The sequence below is a fragment of the Oryza sativa genome, chromosome 3, assembly GCF_034140825.1.
Source record: "Oryza sativa Japonica Group chromosome 3, ASM3414082v1".
Classification (NCBI taxonomy): Eukaryota; Viridiplantae; Streptophyta; class Magnoliopsida; order Poales; family Poaceae; genus Oryza; species Oryza sativa.
The window spans coordinates 5,912,345-5,922,727 of record NC_089037.1 but is presented as its reverse complement, the minus strand read 5'-3'; the positions used below and the strand labels follow the sequence as shown (position 1 = coordinate 5,922,727).

At 44.2% G+C, this 10,383-nt stretch overlaps 2 protein-coding genes across 3 annotated transcripts; both read right to left on the bottom strand.

Annotated features, from left to right (window-relative positions):
• Window positions 1-513: 513 nt before the first annotated feature.
• On the bottom strand, window positions 514-5,172 carry LOC4332040 (probable mitochondrial-processing peptidase subunit beta, mitochondrial). The gene is made up of 9 exons (XM_015776516.3): window positions 4,334-5,172; window positions 3,660-3,824; window positions 3,398-3,535; window positions 3,177-3,328; window positions 2,962-3,070; window positions 2,175-2,273; window positions 2,020-2,085; window positions 1,826-1,933; window positions 514-1,004 (listed from the first exon to the last, which is right to left on the bottom strand). Exons 1-9 carry the CDS (start codon window positions 5,009-5,011, stop codon window positions 918-920), a joined length of 1,602 nt encoding a protein of 533 aa, XP_015632002.1. The 5' UTR covers window positions 5,012-5,172; the 3' UTR covers window positions 514-917.
• An 893-nt stretch (window positions 5,173-6,065) lies between these two features.
• LOC4332039 (microtubule-destabilizing protein 60) lies at window positions 6,066-10,294 on the bottom strand. Of its 2 annotated transcripts, none has more exons than XM_015773989.3 (8): window positions 9,234-10,294; window positions 9,093-9,144; window positions 8,920-8,997; window positions 7,477-7,596; window positions 7,108-7,206; window positions 6,849-7,003; window positions 6,567-6,632; window positions 6,066-6,429 (listed from the first exon to the last, which is right to left on the bottom strand). In XM_015773989.3, the coding sequence occupies exons 1-8, from the start codon at window positions 10,214-10,216 to the stop codon at window positions 6,321-6,323; spliced, it is 1,662 nt and encodes a 553-aa protein (XP_015629475.1). In that variant the 5' UTR covers window positions 10,217-10,294; the 3' UTR covers window positions 6,066-6,320. The 2 variants fall into 2 exon arrangements, with proteins under 2 accessions (XP_015629475.1, XP_025879468.1); XM_026023683.2 differs by having other exon boundaries at window positions 6,066-6,416.
• Between the last annotated feature and the right edge of the window lie 89 nt (window positions 10,295-10,383).

The following is a 10,383-nucleotide window of genomic DNA, read 5'->3' as shown; positions in this document are numbered from 1 at the left end:
AGATTCACTATAAACTGGGATATTAGGTCGTCTTGGCCTTGGAAATGCCAGGGAGTATATCTCAATACTCTCTATCGCCATCCACCGTGTGTAAACAAACCAATGAACAACTAAGGCCGAGTTTAGTTCCAAACATTTTCTTCAAATTTCTAACTTTTCCATCACATCAAAACTTTCCTACACACATAAACTTGTAACTTTTTTCTTCACACTTTCAATTTTAGTCAAATTTCTAATTTCAGCGTGGAACTAAACACAACCTAATACAGAATCAGTCCAAGTCGCGACGCCCGGCGAACGGATGATGCCAACTGCTCAAGCGCCAAGGCCGTGCGAGCGTGACTGGAAACGTAACGCACAACAATTTCGCCATGACTTAAAAAGAGCAGCCGGAAAAGGCGATGGAGCGTGAACACCGCACAAGGAGACACATGGATGGCTGTTACCGCCTCGTTCGAACCATTCACCGCCATACCTTCCCAAATACTACAACACAACGAACCAACAGCCAAGTTTCTCCAAGAGGCAATAAGAGATTAACAGATCGGTACAATTCGCACCTCGTGCAGTTGTCAATAGTCGACACAGCAAAACTATCATCTTTACATAAGCAGCTTCATCAAATTATTCCAAGAAAAAGAAAGCAATCTTGCAATAAAAAAAAGGATAAGTAGGGGTAACGATTCATCGTAGAAACAACGGGTGGCAACTCAAGTAAGCCACGTCAGTTGAATTTGCCTATCATTATTGACAGCTTTGTTGGTTTTGGACAAAGAAAACAAGGAAAATGGTGCTCAAAAAAATTTCCTCCACGTCGCACACACAATGTGCATGGACGAGGCCATAATATACTGATGCCAAAAGAGGCAATTATCTTGCCTTTGCAGAATGTAAACATAGTACATCGGTTGGAGAGTCTAGTAACGGAGCATGTAGGTCCGGCGCCTGAACCAGTTGTAGTCCGGAAGACCCTGAATGGGTCCCATTGCAGCAATAGCGATATCCTGAGAAAAAGAGATAATGACAATGAATATTGGCCTCCTGCCCACTGAGCAAAATTTAAGTTCATATGATGTAACGTTTGTATTGCTCTTCACATAAAGCGCAATATTTGCCCAAGCCACCAAAAATACTTGCTCCTAAAAATCTGTGCATCTTGGGTTCACAGAATGAGAATTTGTTGCTCACAGCAAAGCAAAAGCATAGCATTGAAACTATATGTACACAAGTAACCAGTAAACTATTCTGTAGGATGGTAAGGAAAGAAAACACGCGTTTATCACTAGTGATTAGTGTGAAAGAGAGGATTACTGGCAGCTCCATAACAAAGCATGCCTCATGAAAAACATGATACAAGTGACTAAAATTTGGTAGGTTCAGCATATTAATACTATGAAAAACTAGCTAAAGGACCATGCATTGCAACTGATATTATAAGAGATAAAAGCAAAAGCAAAAAAAATACAGTTTATAGCATAGTTAGGCATATAAAAGTGCCATATCGAAAGCAAAAGCATATTCACGTGTGGTCGTGTGGGGACCTTATGGCCCCACATGTCAGCTTGTGGCATTGGAGATAGACTCGGACAGCACCACTAGCATCATTTAAAGTAGTATAGCAAAAGCAAAAAAATATAGGTTACAGCATAGTTAGTTGATTAGGCATATAATGCCATATCTAAAGCAAAAGCACGTGTGGTCGTGTGGGGACCTTATGGCCCGGCGTTGGAGGCAGACTTGGACACCACCATTATATCATTTAAAGTAGTACAGAAAATCAAATATTCTACATGCCATATCTGTATGCTGGCAAAATAACAATTACCTGGTCAAAAATGAAACGGTTGGCCACTCGCTTGACTGTGCTTGCGTCAACTGCATCTATTCTTGCAAAAAGCTCAGGAATAGGAATTCTTCGACCATAGATGAGTAACTGAGAAAAAAGAAAAAAATAAGCTAGTGTGGATGGCATTAATCAAGAATGTGATGTGACATCACATAGCTAAAACCTGGTAATACCTGACGGCCAATATCCTCAACAACAGCAGTGGAACCATCGAGGTGCAGTTGGATGGAAGATTTCAGCTGGAAGTCAGACCAAAGTAATGAGAATGTGAAGCTGAAGTGCATAGTACTATATTGTGGCCCAAATCAGTAGTAATTCAAAGAGATACCTGATTACGTGCACGGATAACATCTTCCTCAGTAACCCGGTATGACAGTTTGCTAATCTCTTGCATGATTGCAAAAGCCAAATCATCCAAGCAGTCAGGCTGCAAAATAGGTGATACAAAACCATCATAAAAAAGGAGGGTGTGAACACTAGCAACAATATTATCACAATACTACTGTGCATTTCGAGAAGCCCTCGATCAACAAAGTGCTATAAAATCGAACAGACAAATCAAGTGGACCCAAGAAAAAAGAAGAGCAATATCGTGTATGTACCATGCTCATGTCCGACAGAGGAAAATTTTGCATATTGCGCTAGACTACCAAGTTTGCCAAGATATTTCAAACTTGCTAGCCAAAGTAGGGGAAGAATAACCCCACAATGCAAAACACACACACACACACACACACACACACACACACACATACACACAAAAACATCCACTTCATCTAAGCAACCCATGAGTATATCTGTGCCAAGTAATCAAGTTTAACACTTCATTCGACGAAAAAGCAGAAGCAAGAATTGGAACAGGAACACCATCACCACTTCCACAGATCAGTAATACAGAGCTCTTTAGGCCTGAATTTTTGTTCAATTACTCTAACCATAACATTTGAGGGGTTCGGACAATTATTATTATGGTAACCATGGATAGGAAGGATTGCATGACCAAGGATTTGCACTTCAGACATACATCACTATGAAAAACATATAAGAATAAAAGACCAGTTCGAGCACTTAATATAAACTTTTCCTTGATAAATAGACATTCAAGCAAGACTTACCTTAGCAACAGCGTAGACACCAAAGAGGCCAGTGTCCTTGTAATTTGTATTAAATGCCATTATACTCTCAGCAATGTCATTGATCGCTACCCTTTGTACAAGCTCTGAACTGTAAAAGTTATGTAGGATGATCATCAGTCAGTAGAACAAAACAAAATTTGGTCCATATAGAAACACTGATAAAAACACCAAGAGCTAGAGAAAGAAAAAAATACCCCATGTGTTTCCCTCCTCCAGCACTCTTGTTCCATGAGCCAAGCATGGATTGCATGACCATCAAGGCAATAGAATCAGGATCTATCCATGATGCTCCATTAAAGGCAACAGCAAATTGAGCAAGGGGCATGTCATCATCAATGATGCGGACCTATTGAGTAGCATAAACTGAGATCAAGCCATATTAACAATAGATAGTGCAGGTAAGCGTCAAACACACCTCAGAACCAGTAAAGCAGGCTGGTTGGGTAGAAACCAACATGCTTGTTGTTGTAGGGTCAGTTGGTAGGTCATTAAACAGTTTTGTTGCCATCTCTACAATATCATCATGCTTAACAGCACCAGCAGCAGTGATAACCTGAAAACATATAGAAGCGTATGATATTTACTAGTGAAAATGGTCCATCCAACTGCAGCAATAGAGGTACTATAAAACAATAAATCTGTGAATAAAAAAATTCAATAAATTCATTATCATGTACCATTCTAGGAGCCGTATAATGTGTTTCAATATACTTCTGGAGGTCCTCTTGGGTAATTGACTTGACATTTTCTGCAGAACCCAAGATTGGTCTGCCAAGAGAAGTGTACTGGAATGCAGTTGCATGGAGATGATCGAATATAACTTCCTCATATTGTCCCTCAACCTAATATAAGATAGCAACAGTCAGAAGTTATGCCGATGCCCCTCAAACAGAAAAAAAAAAAAGGCCTTAGCTAGTGAATTATGACACAGTGTGCCTTAGCTAGTCAATCAAAGGATTAGATAAATATTGGTTTCCACAATTAGGATAAATAAAGCAAAAGAAACAATCTATAGAAAAAATTCATGTGAACAACCGCAACGCTTCAAAATTAGTATGTCTATATGTCTAACATAAATGTACTTAATCCAAAAGGAAGATTTAGAAGATTTCGCATCATATAAAAATACCCATAACACAACAGGATAAGGTGAAGTTATTTCCATCCAGCATCTGTCGTGTTGAATTTGCATTTGAATGCAGCTTATCTAATTTATCATGGGCCTAAAGGTAATATATAATGCATATATAATCTACACCAGAACGCCAACAACTAGTAACATAAATCAGCCACCATCACAATGAAGATGATTAATTAAGGGATGTTCACATCTAAGCATAAGGAAGCAAACCTCTTCCATCTCTCGCAGAATAACATCGCGCTCACGTTCAATGCGGGACTCTTCCAACTTTGAGTGCTGCAGAATGTCCGCAAGAATATTAAGTGCACGCGGCACATCCTTGTCGAGTACTTTGGCATAGTAGGTCGTCTGCTCCCGCGACGTGTATGCGTTGAGGTGGCCGCCGATGTTCTCGATCTCCTCCTCGAGCTGCGCGGCGTTGCGGTCACCCGTGCCCTTGAACAGCATGTGCTCGACGAAATGCGCGACCCCGGCCGAGTCCTCCGTCTCGTACCTGCTCCCGGCGTCGATCCACACGCCGACGGTGGCGGTGCGCGAGGCGAGCGAGGACTCCGTGGCGACGCGGAGCCCGTTGGGGAGCGTCGTGACGCGGGTCTCCGGCGCGGCGAGGATGGCGGTGTGGTCGGCGTGGGCGGGGACTGGGCTCGCGTAGCGGAGGAAGCGGGGGTCCGGGTGCTCGAGCCGACGGAGCCTGGCGTTGACGGCCTCGGCGATGCGGTCGTACACCATCATCGGGGGGCGGACCGGGGCCGCGTCGGGGGCGATGACGCCGGGCCCCGCGGCGGCGACCGCGGTGGATGCCTCGCGCGCATTCCCGGGCCCCGCCGCCGCCGCCGCGGCGGCGGAGCGACGGCGCACTGCGGCGGAGAGGAGGCGGCGGAACGCCATCGCGGGGGGATCTGTGGCGGTGGGGCCTCGCCGGAGGCGGCGGCGGCGGCGGCGGAGGTGGAGATCTAGCTCGGCTAGGGTTTGGAGAGAGACGGGTGGATCGGGGAGATGGGGAGAAATAGAGAGAGAGAGAGAGAGAGAGAGAGAGAGGGCGTTGTCGCGTGGAGGCTGGAGGGTGGGATGCCTGCCAAGTGGGAGGAAGAGAGGGCTTGGGTGCGCGAAGCTTAGCTTGCGGAGGTCCCACCTGTCAGTCAGAAAAGGCGGTTGGACTTGGACCGCGGGATCACTGGGCCATTGATTGACTTCGTTTCTAGCCCATGGGCTCTTCTTGGGCCTAATGGAGCCCATAAAACGAATGCTAGGTTGTACTCTCTTCGTCTTGTAAAAAACAAACATATTTAGATTCATATTATTAGTATATGTCACTAATATGAATATGAATATATTTGTTTTTTTATGAGAATGAGGGAGTACTATGTAGTAGATCTCATGTGTTCTTTTGACGTCTGATAAATTTCGTTTGGAGAAATCAAATATACTCCATCCTTTTAGTTCTTAATCTTATTTTGTACTTCCTAAAAATATATTTGGTGATTAGGATAAATCTAGACAATTTTTAAAACTTTACCTAACAAATTTACATTGAATAATTTTGTTATACAATATAACAGATTTATGGTATGTATTGGTATTTTTTCAAGGCAATACACACAATTTTTTTTTAAAAAAATAAACATTTGAGAAATATTTGATATCAAAGTTCCAATACTTGACCAAATCATGCCAAATGTTTATGATTGGAGGGAGTAATTCATACAAACTTATACAGTGACCAAACATTCAGCAGAGGGAACAAAATAGGAATATTATGGGCATACATCATTTTAAACCTGAGAAGCATATACATGAGCTCCTTTTTAGCACACAAGGAGATGCTCAGTTCGTCAGTTCCAGTTTACTGTTTTTACAGCCAATTATTTTCAGTCCAGTGAAAATCGCCGTAAAAATCTTCATCCAGAAGTCCAGAACAAAATGAGCTAAGAACCAAGGTATATATATGAACACGATGGTATTTCTGATTTGGCAAGAACGAAGGTTTTGAGTACAAGAATACTACTGCAGCATATCATAGAAATTCTTGTTTGAATTTCCACTTTTATGTTCCTTGTACAACTTCTCAACCTCGGTGTGGTTGCATCTGAAGCACAGAGCTACTGATAAGGCATGTACATAAAAAGAACTCGAGGGGACAACTGAAGATACAAAAATTTAATGTGATTTTGTTTCCGGTTCAGATAGTTCAAAGAATCTAGAACATGCGTGGCAATGCCTTGGATTTCTCAGCAAGTACAGTCGACTGATCATGAAGACATGATGAAATCAGCATTCCGGTGTCCATGCATCGCTGTCGACATAAACTGTCAGACACCATTGAAATATAAGAAGCATTAAGAGCATGCTTCAATTTGTGAATGCAGAAATATTTATTCTGGATTAGATTCAATGAACTTCATAAGTAAATACATTTTCTTAGCTCCCTTGAAAGTAAACTCACCATGACTGTTTTTCCGGCCGAGGATGAAATTTTGGTTCCTTTGGAACTGTTGCTGGTTTTGCAGATCTTTTGGAGAACAAACCAGAGATAGAACTGAGTATTAGTAACTTGTGCAAATGGTAAGATAATGCTGGTGTGCTACTGCAAAGTAAATATACAGCATTGATTTCTTTAGAAAGAAATGACAATACTGAATCATTATTTCCAAGCAACAGACGAGAGTGAAAGTGCTACAAAAAGAAATTTGGCAGGCTAAGTTTCACTTATAAACTGGATATTCACCTTTTTGGAATGAACGGCCGATCAAAGTACGGCATTGGCTGAGCTTTAGGAACCAGCTCTTTCCTGAGCTGCTTGATCATCTCTTCCTCCTCCAGCTTCTGCTGCCGCTCCCTCTCCAGCCTTAGTTGCTCAGCGAACTTGTTCCTTTCTGACACCTGCATTCTCAACCAAGCATACCAAGTATATGCAATAAGTAACGTTGTGGTTTACTTAAATATAATACACAAGACATATAATGAGTTTGTGGTGCGATGCTCACATATTGATCAAATTCTGCACGTTCAATTGCTCGTACATCACTGTGCAGAACAAGGTCAACAGGCTCGGTGGTTTCTTTGACTGGTGGCTTTATCAAGCACTGCAGAATAAAAACGCAGAGTCAGGATACCATAGAAAATAGGTAAAATTATTCATCATACTGATTTCAAAGAAAAATAGGTAAAAAGCTGTGCAAATATACTCAATCCTGACTATTTTGATATGTTAACTAACCTAGCTGCAATGAGAACAGCCAGGACAAACAAGCGCAAACAACAAATTTTAAGCCAACTCACTTTGCTTTTTGAACAAACTGGTAATGAAAGCCTTGCTTTGAAGAGAAAACAAGAATGCTCTAGTCTAGACATACCTCAGGTTCATCTGTTGTCCATGGAAGTCCTTGTGCAATATGTATACGTTGCTGCTCTTCCTCCATAAGCATTTCTTGTACTTTTTGAATAAACTGTTGTTCCTTCACCCTTCCCCGTTGCTGTTGCAAAAAAGAAAAAAAGGAGTGATTGATTTTGATGCACTAGTTTATTTGAGGGAACAGCTAGAGATTGTCATCAAAAGAATCATAATCTGTAGAAAATACAGAGCAATGCACTGAGCAAATTGTATTTGCAAAATCCAACGAGAAGCAAAGTAAATCAGAGATTGAACCAAATGTTGTTGCATTGGATGTATCAACATGGTACTAGCAATTGGCATGTCAAAGAGAAACACTAAAGAATAGTATGGCACGACACATTTCACTCAAGTACTGTAAATCTTGGGCTAAGAATATTTCAGATATCTAATAATCTTTCCATAAGCATCAGATGTATGTTGCCATGTTTATCCTTATAAACACATACAACCAACTCATTGAAACGCTTCATAATAAAAAGTATACTTTTATGCTACCATTCTACCCATTGTCACTTGATGGCGCATTTCAGTTTGAAGAACAGTAACACTGGCTGGTAATGGACTTAATAAACACTTCAAAATTGACACGAAGCCAGGTATAGGTCGATTGTGCTGTTGTTGTCACTGTAGTATCAAATTAACCCATAGGGCCCCTTTGAATCGCAGGGTAGAAAAAACGGAGGAATAGGAAAAACACAGGATTCTGACAGGATTTGAAGTGTAAAACAGAGGATTGCAAAACACAGGAAAAACATAGGAATAGTCGTTTGATTGGAGCGCAGGAAAAACGCAGGAATCGGATGAGAGAGATAGACTCAAAGGAAATTTTCCAAGAGGTTGGAGCTCTTGCTAAATTTCCTCCAAAATCCACATGCAATGTGCCATTCCATAGGAATTTCATAGGAATTGGAAAGCTTCAATCCTTTGAATCAAAGGGCCAAATAGGAAAATTTCCTATAGGATTTGAATCCTATGAAATTCCTACATAAATCCTTTGATTCAAATGGGAATTTTATTTGGCCCTTTGATTCAAAGGATTGAAGCTTTCCAATTCCTATGAAATTCCTATGGAATGGCACATTGCATGTGGATTTTGGAGGAAATTTAGCAAGAGCTCCAACCTCTTGGAAAATTTCCTTTGAGTCTATCTCTCTCATCCGATTCCTGCGTTTTTCCTACGCTCCAATCAAACGATCATTCCTGTGTTTTTCCTGTATTTTGCAATCCTCTGTTTTACACTTCAATTCCTGTCAGAATCCTGTGTTTTTCCTATTCCTCCATTTTTTCTACCCTGCGATTTAAAGGGGCCCTAAAACTTTTGTGCACTTCTCCTATCCTAAACGGCCTAATGACACAATAGATTTACAACAACGATTCACACTGCATCAAACATATCGTTTACCTCGGTTCTCAGCTTGAACGGATGCTGGCTTGTGACCTTCAGTTTCTTGTTCCAACTGCTTCTTAGCGACTCCGATGTCTGACAATCAAAGAATAATATACGTTCACATCAGAGGCCAAATATGAAACATAATTAACTCCCAAAAGGAAACAAAATTCATCGTATGTCCTCACATTTCGCCTGCTCCTGCACCCCCCTGCCGATGTCCGGCTGTCCCAACTCAACCTGAAAAGATACAGAATTGTTGATCAAACTATTGCATTGGCAGCAACCAAAACACAATCCATATCCCCCACTTGTTCAAATTGACCAACCTGTCGCTTTTCCCATCAAGTGAAGAACAGAGCCTGTTCGGTCCTGCATTCAAGAACTCAGCAGAAGAGGACACCGACACCGGCGGCATCCCTATCTTACCCTCGCAATCTTCCTTCCATGCCTGTAACCCGGGGAGCGCCCAGGACCCCTCACCGGCCCTGTCGGCGTCAGAGGTGGCTCCAGAGATGGAGAGGATGCTCTCGAAGGCCTGCACAAGGTGCTTGACACGACCAGCGCCAGAATCAGGGACGCTGCTCAACGCCTTGGTCATCACTTTGGTCCTCAGCGCCCTCACTTTGCTGCTCCCTTCCAGTTCCGCTACATCTTCCTCCTCCAATGTCTCCAATGCTCCTTTCTTGGCTTCTTGCGCGGCCGCCTTCTCCTCCTCCTCCTCCTTTTGCAACTGCTCCTCTGCTGCTGCGGCCGATGCGGCGCGCTCCTTGCGGAAGAACTCCTCGTGAGACGTGCGCAGGGCCTCGCGGGCGGCCTCCCTGCACTTGTCGAAGTCGAAGTCGCCTCCTCCGCCACCGCCGCCGCCTCCATTGGCGCCGTTGCGCCTCCGCCGCGCCCTCTTCTTCGCCACGAGGAACCGCCTCTCCCGCGGCGGCGGCGGCGGCGCCGGCGTGGAGATCTTCTTCCTGGCGGAGGCGGAGGCGGAGGCAGACTTGGACGCGGTGGTCGGCGACTTCGCGGGCTTCGACGGCGGGGGGGACCCCAGGATGTTGGGGTGCGCGTTCTCCGACGAGGCGTGCGAGAGCCGCGCCAGGGTGGGGTTCTTGGACGGGGTCCCGGCCTCCCCCGCCGCCGCCGCCGCCGCCGCCGCCGCCGGGATGTTGGGGTGCGCGTTCTCCGAGGAGGCGTGCGAGAGCCGCGCGCGTGAGGCGGGCTTGGAGGACGGGGTGGTGTTCCCGGCCGCCCTCCCCCCCGCCGCCGCCGCCGCCGCCTTGGTCGGAGTCCTCGCCGTCGCCGTCGACGTCGCCATGTCTAGGGTTTGGGCCTCGCGTGCGTGATGAGTGAGGTGGTGGATTTTCTTTTGCTACGATGGAGAATTGGAGATTGTGGGAGGGGGGAGCGGAAGGAGATGGGAAAAAAAGAGAACGTTGCGGCGAGCGGGCGATCCTAACGGCTAGTTTCTCGCAAGGCGGGCCC

Excerpts from the sequence above, each read along its gene's own strand:
- LOC4332040 (XM_015776516.3), bottom strand. The coding sequence starts at position 5,011 with ATGGCGTTCCGCCGCCTCCTCTCCGCCGCAGTGCGCCGTCGCTCCGCC. Across the intron at positions 1,934-2,019 it reads TTGAGGATATTGGCCGTCAG|TTACTCATCTATGGTCGAAG; the intron begins GTATTACCAGGT and ends CTTTTTTCTCAG. Across the intron at positions 1,005-1,825 it reads ACCGTTTCATTTTTGACCAG|GATATCGCTATTGCTGCAAT; the intron begins GTAATTGTTATT and ends TCTTTTTCTCAG.
- LOC4332039 (XM_015773989.3), bottom strand. The coding sequence starts at position 10,216 with ATGGCGACGTCGACGGCGACGGCGAGGACTCCGACCAAGGCGGCGGCG. Across the intron at positions 7,597-8,919 it reads CGTTCAAGCTGAGAACCGAG|CAACGGGGAAGGGTGAAGGA; the intron begins GTAAACGATATG and ends TTTTTGCAACAG. Across the intron at positions 6,633-6,848 it reads CGGCCGTTCATTCCAAAAAG|ATCTGCAAAACCAGCAACAG; the intron begins GTGAATATCCAG and ends GTTCTCCAAAAG.